This window comes from Astyanax mexicanus, chromosome 3 (genome assembly GCF_023375975.1).
Source record: "Astyanax mexicanus isolate ESR-SI-001 chromosome 3, AstMex3_surface, whole genome shotgun sequence".
NCBI classification, from domain to species: domain Eukaryota; kingdom Metazoa; phylum Chordata; class Actinopteri; order Characiformes; family Acestrorhamphidae; genus Astyanax; species Astyanax mexicanus.
In genome coordinates, this window is record NC_064410.1 from 3,183,728 (window position 1) to 3,207,529 (window position 23,802).

At 37.5% G+C, this 23,802-nt stretch overlaps 3 protein-coding genes across 7 annotated transcripts in view; 2 read left to right on the plus strand and 1 right to left on the minus strand.

The window, feature by feature from the left end:
• The window catches only part of fam126a (family with sequence similarity 126 member A), a 58,482-nt gene extending 52,219 nt beyond the window's left edge, over positions 1-6,263 (plus strand). For 3 of the 5 annotated variants that reach the window (XM_022668100.2, XM_022668099.2, XM_022668098.2), the window contains exon 11: positions 1,739-6,263. In XM_022668100.2, coding sequence (XP_022523821.2) covers positions 1,739-2,352 — 614 coding nt within the window. In that variant the 3' untranslated portion in view covers positions 2,353-6,263. The remainder of the gene's footprint in view (positions 1-1,738) is intronic. The other 2 variants (XR_007438159.1, XM_049475724.1) reach the window with 2 other exon arrangements.
• Positions 6,264-7,879: 1,616 nt separating this feature from the next.
• tomm7 (translocase of outer mitochondrial membrane 7 homolog (yeast)) lies at positions 7,880-16,579 on the plus strand. Its single transcript, XM_022668077.2, has 3 exons — positions 7,880-8,085; positions 14,975-15,023; positions 16,205-16,579. Exons 1-3 carry the CDS (start codon positions 7,983-7,985, stop codon positions 16,218-16,220), a joined length of 168 nt encoding a protein of 55 aa, XP_022523798.1. The 5' UTR covers positions 7,880-7,982; the 3' UTR covers positions 16,221-16,579.
• A 1,137-nt stretch (positions 16,580-17,716) lies between these two features.
• il6 (interleukin 6 (interferon, beta 2)) lies at positions 17,717-22,680 on the minus strand. Its single transcript, XM_022668071.2, has 4 exons — positions 22,456-22,680; positions 20,974-21,087; positions 18,438-18,581; positions 17,717-18,111 (listed from the first exon to the last, which is right to left on the minus strand). The coding sequence occupies exons 1-4, from the start codon at positions 22,555-22,557 to the stop codon at positions 17,887-17,889; spliced, it is 585 nt and encodes a 194-aa protein (XP_022523792.2). The 5' UTR covers positions 22,558-22,680; the 3' UTR covers positions 17,717-17,886.
• Positions 22,681-23,802: the final 1,122 nt, after the last annotated feature.

A 23,802-nucleotide genomic window follows, 5' to 3' on the forward strand; every position in this document is an offset into this window, starting at 1 on the left:
AATCACTTGTTTAAGTCCTGGACAAAGATGCTTGCCATCAGCAGCCAGACTCCGAGAGAGCACAGTTGAGGTGGATAGATGGTGCGTTTGATTGATTAATGGTCAGCACAGGCGTCTACTAGCTGAGGTATCAGAGATGGGTCGCTGCACTTTCCTCTGAGCTAGCGGCAACCCAGTAATGCTACATTAACGGCAGCTTAAAGGTCTACTTAAACTGGTAATACTGGTTAATTATATATATATATATATATATATTTTTTTTTTTCTTGTAAGGATCTAGGCGTGCTTGGCTGTGTCAGGACTTTGCTTTGGATGCTGTTGATATTCTCCCGATTTAATCTTTTCCTAAACTCTGCAATGGACCCCCACACACTTGATCTGCTTTTTGACATTCATCCCCCTCTCAACTAATTTTTTTTAATACTACTCCTCTCTTTTCTCCTCGCTTTTCCACTGAACATCTGCACTGAACCTCCGAGCTTCTACCCGGCTCGGCTTTCACGGCCAACTAACACTCCGCCAAATTACAAAACGGTTTGGTCTCCTGCCTTTACTGCAAACAAAAGACCTTATGAAATCTAATCTGCTTCTGTGCTTCTCGCTCCAACACTAAACTGCTGGGTTGCTATGGGAAACAGTGTTTCTGTAGACCGGTTGTAATAACAGAGGCAGATCGGCAGTTGCAGATAAGGTTACGGTGTTCTGCTTGGAGCAGACAGTCTGAAAATATACTTTAAATATTTATTTTTCGCACTATAAGGTGCACTTTGTGACACTAGTAAGGAACAGGGGTGTCGCCATGTTTTCCTTCTAATTCAGCAGGTCTAACCGCTGGGTGGTGGTGGGGGTTAGGTTAACTTGGGAAACTTAAGTAAAGCTAATCTAAGTAAACAAAACTGTAATTCTTAAAAAATAAAAAATAAAATCTTTTAAAAGTCAAACGAGCGCTGGATGTTAATCTACACAGATTTCTCTCCTGAAAACTCCTGTTTATTTGCGTGAGTAAAGGCGCTTCCATTTATTTACAGCCTTAAGCTTAGATTTCCAGATTTCCACTAAGGCTGGGTGCAGCAGCATTAGCATTAGCTGCTAACTGTGCTAGCCGGGGTTTATCAGCAGGCAACAGACCCATAATACTCACCTTTGAACGACAAAAGAGCTAGCGCTTAGCATGGTTATCGATGAATGCTAATGCTGCTCCAGTCTCAGTGCTAAAGAACTTAACTAAACCCCCTGTATAACACTGTATTTCAGCAGAGTGGGTTTACTGCTCTTTAATTAATACCTGACCTGACCTGCACTTACGATTCTTGGTAAAATAAAAGGATTTTAAGTGCTCCTTATAGTGCGTAAAATACAGTAAGCAGATCTGGAGTAATCTGATAAACAGCAGCCATGTTCAGGTCTCCTGTTTAGCCATATCTCAGAATAAGCCTTGCGTGGCTGCCTATCTGTCCTCTATCTGGAGAGTGATCCGATTGATTGGATTGGCCTGGTTTGTGATGTGCTTTTCCTCCTCCTTCTTCCTCTGACTCCCTGCCTTTTTCCAAAGCGCTCTGGTAAGGTGGTGCTAGACTGCTGTTTGTTTGTTTATTAGTGTGTTAGTTAGCTGTGTTTTTTTACAATAAGACTTTAAGGAAGTTGGTGATTTGGTTACAATGGGAAGTATCTAAGATTCCACTATAACTTTAACAGATTAACTAACTAATTTTCTCTTTTATCTGATATCTAATCACAGACGCAGTGGATCTGGGTTCCCCGGATGAGCTGATGGAGATCTCCGAGGTGGACGAGGGCATTTGCACGCAGCCCGGCGCTCAGGGGAACAGCCCCCCTACCATCGTGGTTAGCAATGCTACGGCCGTTAGCACGAAGTCGGTGGGGAAGGGCTTGCGCCGCCTGGGAGGCAGCCGATCCAGCAAAGACAAAGATAAGGATAAGGACAAGGAAAAAGACAAAGAGAAAGAAGGAGGAGCAGAGCAGCTCTCGCGCAAGCAGTCCGGCAGCCGGGCCATGAGCGAGAACCTGGAGCTTCTGTCCCTCAAGCGCCTCACGCTAACGTCCAGCCAGTCAGTGCCTAAGGGAGGCACGCTGAGCCTGTCCCGCACGGCCAGCGCCGTCTTCTCTCGCTCTTTCGAGCAGGTCAGCAACGCCCTGGCCGCCGCCGCCGGCACTCAGCAGCAGCAGCAGCTTCAGCAACCGCAGCCCCCGAACCACCACATCTCCAGAGAGAACCGTTACTCAGCCTGCAGCCTGCAGGAGGAGCACCTCAGCCCCACCCCACACCACCACCACCATCAGCAGCAGCAGCGCTCACCCAGCATCAGCTTGCACCTCGCCCCAGACATGTGACGCTAAACGTGAGATTAACCTCCTCCTTCCTCGAAACCCCTCCTTTCCAACTTTTAACTCCTGAGCACTCAATCATTAGATGGGTGGATTGGTGACAATACTGGAAGTCCTGAAAATCCCGAAAGTGGACCTCTAGCCATAACGTAAAAGCCGCAAAACGCAAACAAGACAGAGGACTCGCGGTTCCTTTTTATTCTTAAGCCACTCCTGTTTTTTTAAGGCCTTGGAAGAGACTCAAACAGAATGAAGACTGCTTCAAAAAGGCCCTAGCACTCCTGCCCCCCGGTGGCACTGAACCAAAACTGTTGCACCTTAAAAAGAAAAAGTCTGGTTTTTATTTTTGTGGATTTTTTTTTTTTTTTGTCAATGGCGTGTTTCTTTAAAAAAAAAATGTACAAATTGTATTTTTGAAGTAAGTGTTTAAAAAAAAAGAAGCAAAAAAAAAGAGAAAAAAAAAGAGCAGAAACAAAACTCCCCCTTTTTCTCCATTTGTATTCTTCCATGTCGTCCGTGGACTTTTTAACGCTAACCGATTGTGTCGATACCGAGGATTGTACGTGAAGCCTGAATTTGAGCTTTTAAGGGTATTTTTTGATGCTGTATTGAATCGTGTGATTCGGAAAGCGTGTGTATGTGTGTGTTTTGTGTTGTGTTGTGTATGTTGGGGCTCTTTCACACAGAGTGTTGGGTTTTCCTTTTTCTTTTGTTTTTTTTGGATTGGGTTCTATTTAACAGGGCTAAACTCTCCATAGCTCTGATTTCTCTGTCCATTCTTTCTGTTTCTCTGCTCTCTGTCCGATTCTGCTCTCGTTTACTGTCCCTCCTCCACTCAAGAGCCCATTAGCTATGTTTTAGCTATATATTTCTTGGCTTTTCATGGCCATTAACAGACCAGAAGGCATTTAGAAACACTTAAAACAGTTACATGAAGTCTCTCTGTATAGAACTGCCATTCCCCCATACACATTTGTTTGGTCTGTAACCATAATAGCTTTTTTTGATTGGTCTGCACAACACAGTTGAGTCATTCAGTTATAGAAGACACTATTACATTTACTTTTACATCTACTTTTAAAGCATTTTACTGGGCCAATGTAGTGATAGAGGTGTCTAGCCAAAGGAGTCTTATTGGTGTAGCGTAGCATTCAGTCACCCAGACCAGGAATTGAACCTCAGTCTCTCACATGCTCACTGGCAGGCGGTGGTGTTATCCACTGCTCCATGCCAACACCACACCTTTTATTGTAGAGGTGGTCATTAAAAAAAACTATACATGCATTTCTTTTGTTGTTTCTGCAAAATCTCTGTGTGAAGGGGCCTTTAATGTGTGTGTGTGTGTGTGTGTGTGTGTGTGTGCTCGAGTGAGTTTTAAAATAGGCTGTGAATTTTGTGTGTGTGAAGGATGAGATCTGCTTTTTTTTTTTTTTTAAATGAAAGAGCACAAGTGTATGTGTGTGTATGTGTGTGTGTGTGTGGATAGCAGAATAGACAGGAGCTGGAAAGAAGTGTATACTTCCCCTTTTTTATGTACTGAGCTTTAAAATAAGTGTTCAGTATTAGAAAAACACCCCCGACACCTCGGCAATACACGCGCTTCGTGTTCCCAGTGTTCCACGTTCCCATTTAAATGAATGGTTCATTGAAAAACAAATACAAAAATGACCCAGAAAAGTGCCCAGTCGGTTTCCTCTTACCCTGAAGTAGCCAATCAGCCGAAATGTGCTCCTTTTAAATGCTTAATATTCAAGATTAAAGGGCTGTACTGTTAGATTGGCGCTGGGGAGCTGCGTGGGTGTGCACGAGTCTGAATGGCAGGTGCTGATATTCACCACAGTGTTCTTGTTGAGGTGGAACATCAGCGCAATGCGACACGTTATGAAAGCAGAAACTCTCTCTATTTCTCTCTCTCTTTCTCTCTTTCTCGCTGGTGAAGGATGTAGAGAACTTCGTTCTGAGTTTGGTTTAAAGTTGCTGTTGAGTTCGCTTCTTTCTCGGACACAGGGTTTATTTATTCATCTCTTTTTTTTTTTTTTTAGCCTTTTTGTTCCTGTTCAGCTGTTCCTGTTCTTGTGTTTCTATGTTCCAGGTGAAGCACATTGTCACGTTGTGAAGTTGTGAAAGGTCTGCATCCCTTAAAACGATGTCTAGACGCATCTAAACGCAGCCTCGCACAATTGCACTTCTCTGCACGTCTGCAGATCGCCTCGTCACATGCACAAAAAAAAATGTAACTAGGTGACAGTGCTGACATGGATGTGTTCGTTCAAGTAGTGGATATTAGGCACCCATTCCATCATCGTCATTTGCATTCCCAATGCTTCAAGCAGAAGCAGAAAGTGTGCACTAGTGCATCTCAAAAAATTTGAATACTATTGCAAAGTTACTTCATTTCAGTAATTCAGTTCAAAATCTGAAACTCATATATTATAATATAGATGTATTACACACAGAGTGATCTATTTTATGCGTTTTCTTGATTTCTTTTATTGTTGATGATTATGGTTCACAGCCAAAAAAAAAACCCTCCAAAAAACAGTGACAAATTGGTACTTTTTGGCAGTGTGGGCAGTGCGCCAAGTCCTGCTGGAAAATGAAATCTGCATCTCCATAAAATCTGTCAGTAGCAGAGGGAAGCTGTAAGATAGGAAGTGCTGTAAGATTTTGTGGGAAAACAAAACTGCACTGACTTTAGACTTGATAATAAAACACAGTGGATCAACAGCAGCAGATGACAGACATGTCTCTCCAAACCATCACTGATCATCAGCAAATTTTACATTTCATTTAAAGGAAATTAAGGGAGCAGAGTCTGGAGGAAGAGTGGAGAGACACACAGTCCAAACTGCTCAAGGTCTAGTGTGAAGTTTCCACCAATCAGTGATGGTTTGGATAAAGAGACATGTCTGACATCTGCTGGTGTTGATCCACTGTGTTTTATTATGAAGTCTAAAGTCATTAAAGCACTTTATAAAGCTGCGGATTTCATTTTCCAGCAGGACTTGGCACACTGCCCACACTGCCAAAAGTACCAATTGGTCTTGTGAGACACTGATTTTTTTGGGTTCTCATTGGCTGTAAGCCGTAATCATCAACAATAAAAGAAGAATTAAACTTAAGCTTAAAATAGATCACTCTGTGTGTGTAATACATCTATATAATGTGTTAGTTTCTGAACTAAAAGTAAAAAAAACTTGCACTTGTATTACACATCTTTAATACTTTGCGGAGTTGCAATCAGAGTGCCATTATTGGGAGATATTGGCACTAATAGAAAGCCACGATAGACCTTTATATCAAGCCTCAAACACTAAACACTAAACATGGCTGGGCTGAGCGACTGACTGACTACACATTTGGGTTAAAGAGAGGAAAATTATTATTATTTTATTTTTTTTTTTTCTCCTCGGTGAACCATTCCTTTAAAACCAGATAGAACTAAAGACGAAGCTGTATTTATTTGTTTACACAGAGTCCATCGTGTTATATCTTTAAAGCAATATTGTCATTTTGATGACAGATCAGGACCTGAGTCTGATAAACACAACTTTTGGTTGTATAATTGAAGGTGTTGCACAGAGGAATGCAGTATTAAGAGGTGGAGGTGGAGAAGTTGGTGGTGCCGCAGGTTTATATTGTTTAAAACAGAAAAAGAAGAAGAAAATCCTCCTGTCATGCCATGTGATGTGATCTGTGTTATTTGGACGAGGATCCAGAGTGATCCGGTTTGTTTGTGGTCTGGTTTGTTTATCGGCGGTTATTTTTTATGTTTATTTTTTTCTCGTTTTGTTCTGTTTTAATTCGCAGCTGACGAAACACTGTGGTATCGTACCGATCTGTTGTCTGTTGTCTGTTCCAGGATTTTCTTTGTTTTTCTCCACTTTTGTTTTAGAATAAATATCTTGTTTAAATGATCGGTGCTTATTTAATTGTTTGTTGTTCATAAGTTTGAACAGTAGTTGTCTGTATTTTTATATGTATGTTCATATTGTGCTGATGTTGCCTTTTGCAACGTCGATAATAGTAAAACTTCTGGGAAAATAAAAATGATTATTTGAGATAGCTTCTGCAGGTTTGTGCTGGGAAACAAGTGAACCAAAGTAGGTAATTTAAATTACCTACGATTATAATATTTAAACCAGGTTAGAGGTGAGTAAATGAATATTGATTATCTGGTTACAGTGGCTTTTAACTTTCAGCAGGTGGGACCTACATATTTGGCTGTAAGTGAGTTAGACAATCGGTCCTTTTTTTTTATTGTATGGCTTAGACAAGCTGCTTTATTTTATTTTATCATCTTAGCAATGACTTTATTACTGCAGTTCTTTACCTGTCGGACCTCTAATTCATCTCTTCACTGCTGAAACTGAGACTTAGTCTAATGGTAAGCTGAGCTAAATGAGTTGAAATGTGGGTAATTCACCAAAAAAACCTCCAGCGATGAACTACTGGTTGACCAGAAACCCCACCTTACAACTCTGCTAACATCTTGGTGCCAAAACCACAGGACAACTTCATTGGTCTTGAGGAGTCCTGGTGCTGATGGTCTGTGCTGTTTGATCTACACAGTATAATAATAAGCTGTCAGTTTTTTTTAATGTTATGGATGTCCTGGGAGATCATTCCCCTTTTAAAAGCTTATACACATTTCCAAAATTTAAACTTGGCTCATTTCTGACACTCTTCTTCTTAGTTAGCTTCTTTAAGACTTTTCTTGTCCATATTTGTTTGATGGACAAATATTAAATCTGCTCCCGATTTAGAGCTAGTGCTTTACACAGACAGAGAGGACCACAGATCTTTACAAATGTTCAATTCAGCTCAGACAATATTTAAAGGTAAAGTGGCGCAATCTAGTGTCTGAAATTGGAAAGCACAGCAAGAAATAGAAATTTCCGTGGGAGGTCGCCTGTTTATACATCTCCAGTGACGGCCCTGCATTAAAGCCTCTGTATCCAAATTAAACTTTGCCAGTGTGCAGAGTATATATTCAGGCGTTTTGATTGATTATTAATAGCATAATTGCCTTATTAAACACGAGGCTAGATTACTGAACTTTGATTTAGACAGGGCGCCTTTCTGCCTCAAAATCCTGCCTGAAAATTTCTTACGAAACAGACACAGCCAGCATAGGGAGTAGGGAATATGGAGTAGACTATGGGAATTAGGGAGTAGAGAATTGGAAGTTAAGAGTATTAGGACATGGGGAGTAGGGTATAAGGAGTAGAGCATAGGAAGTAGGGTATTGGAAATAGGGAGTAGAAAATAGGAAGTAGGGAATTTGGAATAAGGAATAGGGAGAGCTGAGTAGGGGAGCAGGAAGTAGGGAATAGTGATCAGATAATAGGGAGTTAATAGTAGTAAATATAAATAGGGTATAGGGAGTAGGGAACAGGGAGAACTGAGTAGGGAACAGAAAGAAGGGAGTAGGAATAGCAAGTAGAGAATAGGGAGTAGGGAATAGTGTATAGGGAGTACAGAAAAAGGAGTAGGGTACAGAGAGTACTGGAGTCGCCCGCCAGGCGGTGCCGCACTGTCGTACAGCTTCTTGCCAGAGTGTCGTAAAACAGCAGGCAGCGCAGAATACGGCAGCGTGGTTGTCCTTCAGTCTCAGCGGCAGGATCAGCGCAGACATGGTGAAGCTCAGTAAAGAGAGTAAACAGCGGCTGCAGCAGCTCTTCCAGTGCGGACAGTTCGTCATCCGCTGGGGCTTCATCCCCACGGTGCTGTACCTGGGTCAGTAACTACCTCTAAACACACACACAGCGCTAAATACAGCTAACTACAGCTAGGCTCATTACAGCTAGCTTAGCTCAGCCGCTAGCGCGTTTCTCCCTCTGATAGAGTCTAAACCCTGTACCGCGTACTGTTAAAAATGTCATAATAATAATAATCTCACTAAAAGCAGAGTCGCAGTGTGTATAAGTGTGTGGTGCCGGCTGCTGTTTGAGCTAAGTACCTACGCTAAGCTAAGCTAATAGCTTAGCTACATTTGTTACTAGTGACGCTCAGAGCATGAGCAGCGAGTCGTTGTTTCGAATCAGTTGAACCGATTCATTATCCTTCCTTCGTCAAAGATTCAAGCAGAATTAGTTTTAACCATAGACTGCGTATAGCTGGACAGAGCATCGTCTCTTAAAAGTGAAGCCACCACAGGTCGGGCGCCCCCTGCTGTTCGGCTGCAGAAAGCTGTGTAACTCCACCCATCCCCATAGGTTTCAATGGCAAAACAGACAACATTCAATCACGTTTTTTTCTAATATACTGTAATGCTACCTCCTTTATTTAAATGCAGCAGCTAATGTAACCTCTGCTTATATTGTTAAATTTTTATATCCCCACAGAATTCGGTTTTTAAAACTTTATTCAGCTCTTTTCAAAAAAGGTGTGGTTATTGTAAAAGGGCTGGTTATGGGCGGGACCAAAAACAGTCCGTCAGCTCCGCTCCGCCCCGCTCTGCAGCCTGTGACCTCGAGGCAGCCCTCAGGGGCGGGGTTATTTAAATGAGTAGGTTGCTATCCACAGTCTTTCTCCCTCCTCTGGTCTCTACTGCGCAGAATCAGGTTTCAGGATCGCCAACATGGCGGAAGATTTTGGCTTCATTTTCATTGAATGAATTGGAACGGAGACACGGAGTCCATCTTTTTTACAGTCTCTGGTTTTAACCGCTGCGTTAATAAAACTATATTAGAGATTTTTTTAAATGATTTTATAATAGTAGTTAGTGTACAGCAGGGGTGTCCAAACTTTTTTTGTTGGGGGCCAGAAGTATGTGTGTGCTGTGTGCTTGCCAGCCCACTAGAGGCGCCCTACACAGGTAAAGACTTAAAAAAAAAAAAACAGGGGCCTTATTTTTATTTATTGGAAAACTGAAAAACATTGTTAACCATTTTAGACCCTACATCCATTACAATGAACATTTGGGTATTTTCTTTATTTTTAAGTATTTTCTTGCACATTTTCACTATTTGAGAGCTGTTGTCCATCAGAATAGACCATGAACCAGCCAATGAATGAGTTTATAAACTAATGAAACACTGCAAAACACTGGATAAACAGTAACACCAGAGTAGGGGTGGGCGATATGGCTCTAAAATAATATCACGATATTTCAGGGTATTTTTGCGATAACGATATACTTGGCGATATAGGAAAACAGAAAAATAATTCATTAATTTCAGGAATATAGTATAACAGCATAATCATAATGTGGCAAAATAAATAATATAGCATAAAATAATATAATGCAGCAAATAATATTGCAGAATATTTAGTGCATGCATATAAACTGCAAACAAAACAATTAAACAATAAATACACTTAAAGCTTCACAGTAAATAATAGACTATTTTAGGACAGAACAGTCCTATTATCACAATATGGATTTTTAATATCACGATATTTCTGTGTCTCGATATATTGTATACGATATAATATTGCCCACCCCAACACCAGAGCCATTGAGGCAAAGTAACATATAACTAATATTTACCAATTTAATTAATGTGTTTTCACTATTTAGGGATGGTTTATGATATAAAAAGGTTAATATGAAATTAGATATTGCACACAGGCTTCCAAAGCTATATGACCCAATGGAAAATAAAATGATTAATTTTTAGTTATTTTAGTTATAGTACAATATCTATAGTAGAGTCTTTTCTGTGCGTTACAGACAGAAAACAGAATTCTTACTTTTTTTTTTTCGTCACTAGAGGTAATTCAGCTCTGAAAGGGTTAAGCTATGAGACAGCAATGTACTGTTATTTCACACATTTACACAATTAAGCAACAAAACATACAATTAACTTTTTTTTAACAGAACAAGTAATATATTAACTGGTACATAAATCAATTATTGAAAACAAGCTGTGAATAACATTTGAAATATTTGAATAAAATGTTTGCAGGGGTATTGCCATAGATTTTTGTGCTCAGTTCACCATCATTTGATGAGTGTTCTTGCACCAGAGCCTAAACAGTTCTTTCCAAATGTTTCCCCTCTACAGTTAATGTTTCCAGTGCTTAATTAGTCCCAGCAGTGATTATACTTTCTCTAAACTCTGATTCAGCTCTGCAATCACACTTTTACTTTTTTTTATGTCCGTGTGTAATATCAAATATTTTGTCAGCTTAGTAGGAACTGGATATTTGGGGTGGGCAATATTATATCGTATACAATATATCGAGACACAGAAATATCGTTATATTAAAAATCCATATCGTGATAATAGAGATGTTCTGTCCTAAAATAGTCTATTATTTACTGTGAAGCTTTAGGTGTGTTTATTGTATAATTGTTTTAGTTTGCAGTTTATATGCATGCACTAAATATTCTGCAATATTTTTTGCTGCATTATATTATTTGATGCTATATTATTTATTTTGCCACATTATGATTATGCTGTTATACTATTATACTATATTCCAGAAATTAATAAATTATTTTTCTGTTTTCCTATATCGCCAAGTATATCGTTATCGCAAAAATACCCTGAAATATCGTGATATTATTTTAGAGCCATATCGCCCACCCCTACTGGATATTTGTCTTTGGTTGAGTGTTTTAAAGTAAACATTGCTAATGAGCTGTAATTTCATGCTTCTAAATGTTGCGCAAACTATTGTTTCTTTTTCTTAGGAATAGTAAGTGGCCCCCTTCAACCTTACATGCAGCTTTTTTCATATTAAACACAGTAAAAAAAAAAACAATTTATGCTAGTGCCTCTCAAAAAAATTGAGTATAATTGAGAAGTTACTTTATTTCAGTAATTCAGTTAGAAAAAGTGAAACTCATATAGTATATAGATTTATCACACACAGAGTGATCTATTTTAAGCGGTAATTTATTTTATTGTTGATGTTTGTAAACCTAAAAATCTGTATCTCACAAAATTGGAAAATCCTGCTGGAAAATGAAATCTACACCTCAGTAAAAGTTTTCAGCAGCAGAGGGGAAGCATGAAGTGCTGTAAGATTTTGTGGGAAAACAAAACTGCACTGACTTTAGACTTGATAATAAAACACAGTGGATCAACACCAGCAGATGACAGACATGTCTCTCCAAACCATCACTGATCATCAGTAAATTTTACATTTCGTTTAAAGGAAATGAAGGGAGCAGAGTCTGGAGGAAGAGTGGAGAGACACACAGTCCAAACTGCTCGAGGTCTAGTGTGAAGTTTCCACCAATCAGTGATGGTTTGGAGAGACATGCCATGGAGTTTTGGATTTTATTTTCCAGCAGGAAAATGAACTGCCGAAAGTACCGATTGGTCTTTTGGAATAGAATATTCTAAATTTCTGAGACTCTGATTTTTGGGTTTTCATTGGCTGTAAGCCATAATCATAATCAACAATAAAAGAAATAAACACTTAAAATAGATCAGTCTGTGTGTAATACATCTATATAATATAGGAGTTTCACATTTTGAACTGAATTACTGAAATAAAGTAACTTTTTAATGCTAGAGTTTTTGGTATGCAGTGGATAAATAAATCAAAGTTTTGAAGTGAAGCTCCAAAGAGATCTGTGTGTGCAGACAGTTATGATAAAAATATAATATATATATATATTTATTTGTCCAGCTCTAGCAGAAGATTAGCAAAGTAAACGTTTTTTTCTGTTTACTACATAACCAATAAAACTCGTGTATGAATAATTATGATGCAGACTGTGAAATACTTTTCTGAAAGTAGCCAAAAAAGATCTGAGGCATGTTGTTGGTCATATTGCATAGCTTACTGTCTGCGTGTTTCTTGGCGCACTGACAGTAAAAACGTGACGTTTTAGAAACGTATTCAGTGAGCACACTCCAAGTCACTTTCTGGACCGGTCGTTTTTAAACTGGCAGCACATTAATTTTAAATGCTGAACGATTGAGTGAGAAAAATGAGTGTATATGAGTCCGTGTTCCTACGCCAGAGCCCTAAACATTCTGCACAAATGTTTCCTCTCTACTGTTAGTGTTTCCAGTGCTAAATGAGTTACAGCTGTCACTGTACATACCCTGCAGTCTGATTCAGCTGTGCTGTAGTGTCAATATATATATATATCAAAAACAGCAGAGGATTTGTCAGCTTAGTAGGAACTGGGTGTTTGGAGGAACTTTGGGGTGTTTTACAGTAAACGCTGCATGATGAACTATAATGTAGTACAGGTGCCTCTCAAAGAAATTTGAATATCATTGATGGGCCTGTATTGCAATTATTGCAATATCGATTTATAAATGAACATGACCTCAATGATTTATGATAACCGTGATATTTATTATATGTCTATTGTGTTTATTTGTATGTTTGTTCACACATATAACAGCGAACAGTATATTTTAGCCAGTCGTGCTTCAATAACTGTGACTCTATAACAGGGGTGTCCAAACTTTTTTTGTTGGGGGCCAGAAGGAGAAATATATTTTTAGTCACGGGCCACAGACTCTGTAATAAAACAAATAATGAAATATACCACTTTAAATAATACTTTTTTCCTGATTATTTCATTTACACACCATTTTACTTGACTTACTATCTTTATCTATCTTTGACAGTGTTGTGTAAACTAAGATTTTTCAAATTGATGTTTAATTTCATGGTGTCTCTTAATATTAAACTCCTTAATTACGGCAACTTTTAGACTCATTTGCCGTTTTTCTGTGCTAAAAATGCGCAGCCTCTCCGCTTTTAGACTCTTTGGCCCGTTTTTCTGAGCTAGAATTGCGCACTCTCTCCGCTTTTAGACTCTTTGGCCCGATTTTCTGAGCTAGAAATGCGCACTCTCTCCGCTTTTAGACTCTTTGGCCCGATTTTCTGCGCTAGAAATGCGCACTCTCTCTGCTTTTAGACTCTTTGGCCCGATTTTCTGCGCTAGAAATGCGCACTCTCTCCGCTTTTAGACTCTTTGGCCCGTTTTTCTGCGCTAGAAATGCGCACTCTCTCCGCTTTTAGACTCTTTGGCCCGATTTTCTGAGCTAGAAATGCGCACCCTCTCCGCTTTTAGACTCTTTGGCTCGTTTTTCTGCGCTAGAAATGCGCACTCTCTCCGCTTTTAGACTCTTTGGCCTGTTTCTGACACCTAGCGTTCAAACTTTGAATCTCACATTATTAAAACCTGCTTAACAGCGGGCTAACTTTCATTCTATTTCTAAAATACCTCGTGGGCCGCTCCAAAAAAGGAAACGTAATTTGGACACCCCTGCTCTATAACATATATACACACAGTGTGGACTAAAGTAGGTGAAGACTCAACTAATTGTAATAAATAATTATTTACATTTTTGCTGTCTTTAAAAGTGTATAATTACTTTTTTATGCTTTTTTAATATTGTGTATCGCAATCATTTTTGGGACAATATATCGCCGTTATATCAACTCCAAAGTCAGTGCAGTTTTGTTTTCCCACAAAATCTTACAGCACTTCACGCTTCCCTCTGCTCACAACAACTTTTATGGAGATGCGGATTTCATTTTCCAGCAGGACTTGGCACACTGCCAAAATAATATTTTCAAAACTTCTGAGACACTGATTTTTGGGTTTTCATTGGCTGTAAGCTTCATAATCATCAACAATAGTAAACAATAAAGGCTTAAAATAGATCACTCTGTGTGTTTAATACATCTATATTTAATATGTGTTTCACATTTTTATAACTAAATTACTGAAATAAAACAAGTAACTTTGATATATTTTGAGATGCACTAGTTTCTCACATTTCAGCAATAAATGGAAAAAAATATATATATATGGTTTGGGATTTAGTGGCTCTTTAATATTAATTAATTGAAAAATGTAGAAAATAGATTAAATATAGAAAATTAAATAGAAGGTGTGTCTGAACTTTTGGCTGGTTCTGTATCCAAAAGGGAAATTTATATAAATTTGTCTCCTTATGTAAATCTGAAAATAGAAAAGTATGATAAACTGGAGTTCCCAGGCTAGATGTGATGTGGAAGTTGAAACTGGTGCTGTATGGTGTGAAAGAGCATTTATGAGAAACGAACAACTCGTGCAAAATTCATTTTTAGAATTACAGGCAGACTTGTGTAAGTGTGGCAACATATTTCTAGGAAAGATATATTTGCATTTGATTGACATGGATTTATACGTTTTTTATTGTTTGTTTGTTTTTTTTTAAAGAGGGTGGGCGGGAGTGTTCAACTCAAACCGAGATTCTTGAAATCAAATACACTGTTACGACATGTGAAAAATATTAATTTGACTGTAGTTAAAATGCACTTATGCCAGCAAACACACACACGCACACAACACACTTCTGTTAAGCATGGGGGTGGCGGTATCATGGTTTCGAGCTGCTTCGCTTTAAGGCCCAAGTGTATTTGTTTTAGGCGATTCACAGAGAAGTTTCCGTGTGCTAACATGAAATGTGAAGTCAGCGTTTTCTACTTTCTCTAGAAGTTTTTCTAAAGGATGTACCGGTTACTCTATAAAAAAGGATGCAGCCATTGAGAAAGAAGTCTAGAACATGATGCAATAACGATGTGAACCGGCTCAGACAGACCCACCGTTCAGCTAACACTGCAAACGTCAGGCCGGATTTTGGTTCTGCAAAAAAGAGTTTTTGAGCAACGTTGCGTGCAGTACTGAATGGTGTTTCTGCTTTCTCTGCAGGGTTCAAGCGGGGAGCAGATCCTGGAATGCCAGAACCCACAGTTCTGAGGTACTTTTAATTAATATATATTGCTGTTTATAGGTTTATGTTTGAGTAAAATGAACATTGTTGTTTTATTCTATAAACTACAGACAACATTTCTCCCAAATTAATAGCTGATATAACAAAAAGATGCAGAGCTATCAGACCTCAAATAATGCAAAAAAAAAAAAAAAACAAGTTCATATTCATAAAGTTTTAAGAGTTCAGAAATCAATATTTGGTGCAACAACCCTGGTTTTGGTTTTTAATCACAGTTTTCATGCATCTTGGCATCATGTTCTCCTCCTCCACCAGTCTTACACACTGCTTTTGGATAACTTTATGCTGCTTTACACTCCTGGTGCAAAAATTCAAGCAGTTCAGTTTGGTGGTTTGATGGTTTGTGATCATCCATCTTCCTCTTGATTATTATATTCCAGAGGTTTTTAATTTGGTAAAATCAAAGAAACTCATAACTTTTAAAAGTGGTCTCTTTATTTAGATGAGGGTATTGTGGTGGATAAACACTTTTCTTTTACCTTTACTGTTTACTATGTAATTCCTACATGTATTATTCATTTACAATGTAGGAAATAAATTACACACATAAAAAATAGTTTGAGAAGGTGTGTCCAAACTTTTGACTACTACTAAACCACCCAAATCCTAAATTGGTGAGGTAAAGTGTGTAACAATTAATGAGCTTCTTTTCAACATTTTGAAGAAGATGCAGATTTTGGAAAAGTCATGGAATTTGAAAATCCCAATTTCCAGGCCTGGATAAGTTTTGGGGAAAAAAATGCCCAGAAAGTTTTGGAAAGGTCATGGAAATTTGCTCTACAAATCTTTGTGTTTTAGCTTATCGATGGAGAAAATTTATTTTGAGCTACAATTACATCAGTAGAGCTCTCAGGATCTGACACACATTTTATTATTAAAGATTCCGTGTCAGCATTTTTATCTGATTCATTTTAGACCTACTATATTATATCAATTTTAATTATAGTTGTAGTTGATCTTTGGTTTTAAAAAATGTATGGTCATAAAAATTAGCCTTGAAGGCCTGGAAAATTCATGGAAAATTCATGGAAAATTTGTGGTAAAATCGTGGAAATTTATTGGTTAAAACATGTATGAACCCTGTCTACAGTTTTTGGACCAACGTTGGCTGTTGTATCTAAAATTAAAATAATTTTCTGTTTTATTAGTTTGCTTTGGGGCTGAAGAGGAAGAATGAAACATCCTGAAAAAGACCAACCAAACCCAACCCATCCCATCCAATCCCATCACCCCGTTTCCTCAGAAAGGTCTGGTTTCTGGAGCGCTAGAGGACACGGAGAGAGATCACCACCGAGGAAACGAAACTTCACCTTCATTCACTCACAGACTTTCTTCAGCAGCAATCGCACCTCCTACACTCTACGTCTCTACGTCCCCTTATGAAGAATACTGTCTGAGTTTTATTTTATGTGATGTGTGGGTGTATGTTTGTAAATGTGTAAGTTTTCACCGTCATTGAGCTGTTTGTTTTTTTCACAAACATTAGAAATAAAAATGAAGGGGGGGGAAAACCCATAAAAGCCGAGTTGTCATTTGTTTATGAAAATGAATCTGTTATAAGGGTCAGTGACACATTAGGATTTTCAACAGGCCAATCAAGATTTTAATGAAAATCATGTCCATGTACTCTTATGATGAAATTAGCCCTAATCAGGTGCTGCCCACAAGGTATTGTATGGTTTGGCGTTAGTGCAAACACTGGTGTTTGAAAGGTTTCATTTAGTGCAGCTATCAGTTGACCACCTCCTGAAGCATTCTATAGTATCTTATTCTTGCACAGTTGTGCATCAGGGCCTCCCACTTCTTTTTCTCTCCTTGTTAGAGCCACTCTGTGCTACTCTCTGATGGGAAGAGTTAACAGCATGATCAGACTTTTTTTTAGTTTGTTTGCAATATCTTACATTGAGTAGCCTTCAATTCTCAACACAACAATTAAATGACTGGTCTGTAAAGAAAGTTGTTTCTTTATGACCGTTTTAAGCCTGTAAGCAAGCAAATAACATACGGTGGATGCTTCAGATACTGAAACTATCCTAGAATATTGTGCTTCTTTGGGAAAAGAGGAAAATTTGCAAGTGATCCCAAACTTTTGACATTGGTAATGTATATTCATATTATGATTAGTTTATTTTAGTTTGTTTTTTAATCATCTATCCAGATGAATTAAGTTAGTGGCCTTATAAATTTTATGTGGTACGACCATGATTAATCTTAAAATTAATTAAATGATTTATATATTTTTTGTAGTGTGGCTTGTTTTATAAAAAAGGGTTTAGATTACATCATTTAAAAAATAATGATCTAATTTTAATTTTATATCACATTCACCATATTAAATGTTCTTAAAATATATATTTTTTCCTGTAAATCACATGAAGCTGGTATTGGCAGCAGTGATGAATATTTCTATATTTCTATTTCTAAATCTAAAATGTATATATTTTATATATTTATTTTATATATATATTTTTTTTTTTACAGTCAGAAACGCACCTGTTTTAAAAACCTAAAATATAATCAGAAAATTACAAACAAAACATTTATTTCCTTAAGGTAAAAAAAAAAAACAATACACAAGCACTATGCACTTAATGTTTGTTTATTTGTATATATGTTTTTTTATCCCATAAATAAACACATTTGAATATTATTACAAAAAATATTATTACTTATATAAATAAAAGTTAAACACATCATTCATTTTGTGTTTAGTGTTTTACATCATTTGTGATCTGTATCTGCGTCGTGGTTCTGCACGATCCGTATGGATCACAGTTGATCTGTGGCCAGTTACACCCCTTAATATTACAGTAATATATATAATATATTACTACCAGTGTTGGTGCTTCTCTAAGGGCCATTTTGGCCCTTTATTTTCCGTTTTGACGTAGTCGTAGCCTTTATCGTTCATGTGTTTCAACGCTCTGTTGGCGTCAATCAGGAAGGAGGTAAAGTTGTAGAGAATGGAGTGAGTGTAAATCTTCTTCATCCAGGCTGATTCCTCCTTTAGTGAGCTGGAGCTGGACTGGACGTCTGTGTCTTCTGGACTGGACATCTGTAGTTCCAAATGAAGAACGAGGAGAATGGTTAGGGAGATTATATATAATATATATTTATATTATGTTATATATATTATATGATCAAGAGGAAGATGGATTGAATTTTTGCAACAGGAGTGAAGCAGCATAAAGTTATTCAAAAGCAGTGTGTAAGACTGGTGGAGGAGAAGAACATGATGCCAAGATGCATTAAAAAAAAACTGTGATTAAAAACCACCAGGGATATTCCACCAAATATTGATTTCTGAACTCCTAAAACTTTATGAATATGAACTTTTTGTTTTCTTTGTATTATTCTTTGAGGTCTGGAAGATCTACTTACTTTGGTTCTGATGAACTGTACTAGGCTGAAGGTCCAATGTTTGACATCTGGGAGACGAGCTGAAGTTAGGTTGTCTTTCTCTAAGTAGCCCAAGTGTCCTTCATATATCCTTAAAACAGCATAAATCTGCTTCAGGCATCTTGGCTGTAGAGCACACACACACACACACACATTTAATATTAAAAATATTATTATATATTCATTTAAAAGGTACAAGTTTACAGTATTCTCTCAGTCTAGAGCATTGGGGTCTTGAGAGCTGGTCTTTGATTTAGGGATTACGGATAATCTTGGATTAAATAGTATTTTCAATGAAGATTTTCAATTGAAAGTAAAATATAGTCCCTGTAATTATTATATAACATTAACTATTCCCTTAATTTCAGGTGAGAATAAAATCCAGTCCTAGAAACTGGATTCAAGATCAAGATGTGAAGACCTGAGATCTACAGGGGCACTCCAGGATATTGGTACATTTGGTATTGGTATATTTCCTGTCCCACCACTTTAATTTCAAATGTACGTATCCAAAATATCTAAACTGACTATTTTTTTTTTTTGTGAAAAATGTACTTGTTATAAGTCAAACTGTAAAATATGGAGGAAAAATAAGCTCCTTAGATATTATTCAAAAGACCGAATACCTTTGGACCACCTCAAAAAATTGCCTTTTTTTTCTCTTGTCCCACACATTGGGTGACCAACTTCTTTGGCAAATTTAACAATTAAAATAAGCTCTAAATAAATACATAAACGACTTCCTCTTGTATATTGTTGATCTGCATCTCCTTTACTTATGAAAACAAACTTCTTTGGTCTACAATGTTTTGCATGTTACAGTTTTAATGCTGTTAAGTTGTGTCCCACAACATGCGCTCAACCCTGTTACCATAAGGAATTTTACCTGCAGAGAAAGAGTTACAAATATTTAAAAATGTGTCTACTGGCACAAAGGAAGTGACATCACAAGGACATTTTCTGCCCACATGGCAAGACCAAGGGTGTTACAAGTGCTCTAACAATTTTTATTAAAGTTTATTTTCAAAATATGTTTGTCCAAGTTGTGTGTGTCACTCAGTGAACTCAACCCTGTTACTCATATTGTAAGACTAATAATGAGTAGAGTCAAAATTTACTTTATATACTTATATAACCATGTTTGTCCTTGATCTTGTATACATTTTATATATAGCTAAATTTTACAGTTAGCATCTGTTCCTGGGGTAAACCACAACTTAGCCTAGATTTGCAACCCTGTTACTCGCAACCCTGTTACTGTAAGTTACATATAAGTTAAATATATTGCAGAATCTAATTTAAAAATCTGCTTGGATACCTGAGCTTGATGAATCAAACTTTTTGATAGTCTATTACCTGTATTTAATAAACATATGACTAAAAATGATCAAATTGAAGATCAAATTTGCAGAAGTGACCACCCCTGAAATGTACCAAAATCCTGGAATGTCCCTTATCTGATATGTTGAAGATTAGGAAGAGCACTGGAGCATTTTCTCCCTCTGGTTGGTTTGGTTTGATTTGGTTTCACACAGGTATAAAAACCTAAATGCACCAAAATGCGCACCAATAAACCACGCGAGCACATCGTCTCCTCTGATTGGTCAGAGCTGTCTGGGGCAGGAGCAAGAAAGTAAATATAGTGAAAAGATTCTGTATTCCAACGCATATATCTGTGTATCTGTATATCAGTGCAGTGTGAAGCTGCTTTACTCCGGCTTTTAAAACACAGTATTTTTTTAATAGGACGACCAGTGCAGATGTACATGTAGTAAACAGTGAACACTGTGCAGATCGCGCTCAGTGTGTAAACAGCATGGAGCAGCAGAGACAGCGTTTGTTTATAGCTGTGTTAATTAGCTTTATCTCGCTAATATGTCAGATTAAACTTAAATAAAGCTTAAATAAAAGGTGTATGTTTGATAGCTGGGTCAGATCGAGATCGGATCACAGTCTCACCACTAGCAAACCGCAATAAGGGTACAAACGAAGCAGATTTCCGTCAATCGAACCGCAAAAAGGGTACAAACTAATCCGATTTTAACCTTAGCAAATAGTGCGTAGAATACTGGACTTCTTTGAAAAGAGCATAGTGAATTTATACTGTCATTCCATCTCAATCACCATCAATATTGCACTATTGTCTTCCGTCTTACGTATGTTTATTGTGTCTTGTTGTATTGTACATATAGTGTCTCCCACTCTTTTATATTATATATCTTATTTCTTTTTATTTATATTTATATATATATATATCTTATACTTATTTCCCCCCACTATTACTGCACCTTGTTTTTGTCTCATGTTTGTCTATTTGTGTCCCTGCAGTATTGTACCCATAGTGTCTCCCATTCTCTCTTTTATTATATATCTATTATCTGTAGGCTACTTGCTGTAAAATTTGGGAAGGAGAGTAACGTAATTTCCTGTTCTCTGTATGTATCTCCTGTACATATGCAGTACTGACAATAAAACTACTTTTCTTGACTTGACTTGAATTATACATATTTTTACTCACTGCACTGAAGTTCTTGTGTCGGCACCTGTCTTCTGACCTGATTAAAGGCATTTCCCTCCTCACATGTTCATAATTCGTCATGTTCTTCACTGGTTCTCCAAAGTCCTTTTGAAACTGCAATGATAAAAACAGGGCAGTTATTTTACCTGCAGAAGAAGGTGAAGGTAGCTTAGGTACAGAGACTCAAATAACACTTTTATTTAAAGTAATCTTCAGGAAAAATTTCACTGATTCATAGTTTAAGCATCATTGTTACAATTCCAGTCAACCAGCCAAACTTTCATTTCCTGAACAGGGATTAAGTCTAGAAATGTATATATATATATATTTTTTTTATTGAAAGATTTAATGAAAGATTTGAAAGATTTTTTTATCTCTGTCAATGAAACCAATCTAATGGGGTAATTACATCTACTAATGTATCTAATAAAATTAGAACAGCATTGAAAATTACTTTATTTCAGTAATTCAGTTGGAAAAAATTTAAACTTATATATTATATTTTTCGTTTATCGTTGATGATTAAGGTTTACAGGCAATGAAAACCCAAAAATCAGTGTCTCAGAAAAATTAGAATATTATAGAATATTATAGTGCACCAAGTCCTGCTGGAAAATAAAAGCTGCATATCCATAAAAGTTGTCAGTAGCAGAGGGAAGCTGTAAGATATGAAGTGCTGTAAGATTTTGGGAGAAAACAAAGCTGCACTGACTTTAGACTTGATAATAAAACACAGTGGATCAACACCAGCAGATGACATGTCTCTCAGACCAAAACCATCACTGATCATCAGTAAATACATTTTACATTTTATTTGTAGGAAATCAAGAGACCGGACGAGTCTGGAGGAAGAGTGGAGAGACCCCTAGTCTATTGGGGATTTCATTTTCCAGCAGGAAAACTCGTTTTTTAAATCGGATTCATTTGCTCAAATACTTTAATGAATTATTTCATGCATATAACTAGTTTTTTTTAACCACAAAATGTTAAAACACAAGTTGTGAAATATGCGGTAATGTGCTATTGTGCTAATGTGCACTCATTAAGTTCCTATACCTGAGAGAAAGTGTGTTTGTGTGTTTGTATATCTCACCTTACTTCCAGAATGTAGGAGTGCTTTAGGGAAAGTGCTGATAGTGAGATAAAAGTGACTTTTAAGCTCCTTTTAAAAGTGTATTTTTGCCTCATTGGCAGCTCTGTTCCAATCTTTTTAACAATTAAAACACTTTAATGCAATGTTTTCCGATCCATAAATTAGTTCTGATGTAATGATTCTGAAATAGTTCCATTTAAAAAATGCACCACAATAAGAAAAGTACATCATTGAGCTGCTAAGTTTTTACTTTTAGTTTTAATATATTTTTTTCAATGTGTTTACACTCTGAAACGCTTGTTTAATTTAAAGTCCTGTGTTTTTGGGGTGAGTTTAAAGCGTGGTTGCCAAATTCTCAGTGTTGCTACAAGTCCGGACTTGTGCCCTACCTGCTCATCCCGCAGCCTCGTGATGCTCCTCAGCAGGAGGTCCGCAATCGCGATCTCCTGCGGCTTGTGGCGCTTCTGCTCCCCGCTGGTGTCCTGCATCATCTCGTCCCCCGAGGTGTCGAGCTGCTCCGCCGGGGCTGCGGCGCAGAGCGCGGCCAGGAGGACAGGGACGGTCAGCAGGAGCTGGAGATCTGCGGAGAGACAGACAGACGGAGAGAGAGAGAGAGAGAGAGAGAGACAGAGGGGAAGTGAGCAGGGGAAGGAAGTCAGTTAGTCAGTCAGTCAGTCAGTCAGCATCACTGAGGGCTGAGCTCCATTCATTCATTCATTCATTCATTATTTCACTCACTCTTCTCTGAGGGCATTGCTGGATCAGGCTCTGGTTCTCACTGGTTCCTCCTCTAGCCTCACTCTGCTATTGGCTCTGGTGGCTCTTGTGGTGGTAGCTGTGATTTGGGGGGTGATTTATATACAGCACCTCCAAGGAATTTCCACACATCTATTTATCTTCATCAAAGAGTGAAAAAAAAAAAATCTGCGTTTTATATGCAGGGCACTTCCATCCAGTTTGTCTTGGGGAGAAACACCAGCTTTAGTCGTGTCTTTACAGAATTTTTCTGAATTTTCTTTCGTTATTTTTAGTTTCTTTCCATTTATCTTTTTTTTCACTAGGATTGAATTGTGTCGTCTTTCAGTTTAATTTTCATTAAAGCCTGAAATCATTTTTTTTTCGCGTTTTAAGTTCATTTCGGTCTGCTGCATGTTCACATGTTCAGTCTAGCTGGAGTTGGTGACCTTTGTGTCACAGAGCTTTTAGTGTAAAATAGTGAAAAAAGTTCCTTAAAGCACTCATTAAGTTCCTATACCTGAGAGCATCACTGAGAGCAGAACAGCGTGTGAAAGTGTGCTTTAGAGTTTAGGTAGTGCTGAAAGTGAGATAAAAGTGACTTTTAAGCTCCTTTTAAAGTGTATTTTTGCCTCATTTACAGCTCTGTTCCAATCATTTTAACAATTAAAACACTTTAATACAGTGTTTTCCGATTCATAAACTAGTTCTGATGTAATGAGTCTGATATAGTTAAATAAAAGAGAATATATAAGTTCTAAAATTATTTATTATATTTATTATATTATATTTATTCATCTCTCTGTGAAAGTGTGTTTGTGTGTTTGTTCATCTCACCTTATTTACAGCATGTAGGAGTGCTTTAGGGTTTATAGTGCTGATAGTGAGATAAAAGTGACTTTTAAGCTCCTTTTAAAAGTGTATTTTTGCCTCATTTACAGCTCTGTTCCAATCATTTTAACAATTAAAAGTCAAGTCAAGTCAAGTCAAGAGGCTTTTTA

Excerpts from the sequence above, each read along its gene's own strand:
- il6 (XM_022668071.2), bottom strand. The coding sequence starts at position 22,557 with ATGATGCAGGACACCAGCGGGGAGCAGAAGCGCCACAAGCCGCAGGAG. Across the intron at positions 21,088-22,455 it reads CGAGGCTGCGGGATGAGCAG|TTTCAAAAGGACTTTGGAGA; the intron begins GTAGGGCACAAG and ends TTATCATTGCAG. Across the intron at positions 18,112-18,437 it reads TACAGTTCATCAGAACCAAA|ATGTCCAGTCCAGAAGACAC; the intron begins GTAAGTAGATCT and ends TTGGAACTACAG.
- tomm7 (XM_022668077.2), top strand. The coding sequence starts at position 7,983 with ATGGTGAAGCTCAGTAAAGAGAGTAAACAGCGGCTGCAGCAGCTCTTC. Across the intron at positions 8,086-14,974 it reads CCCCACGGTGCTGTACCTGG|GGTTCAAGCGGGGAGCAGAT; the intron begins GTCAGTAACTAC and ends CTTTCTCTGCAG.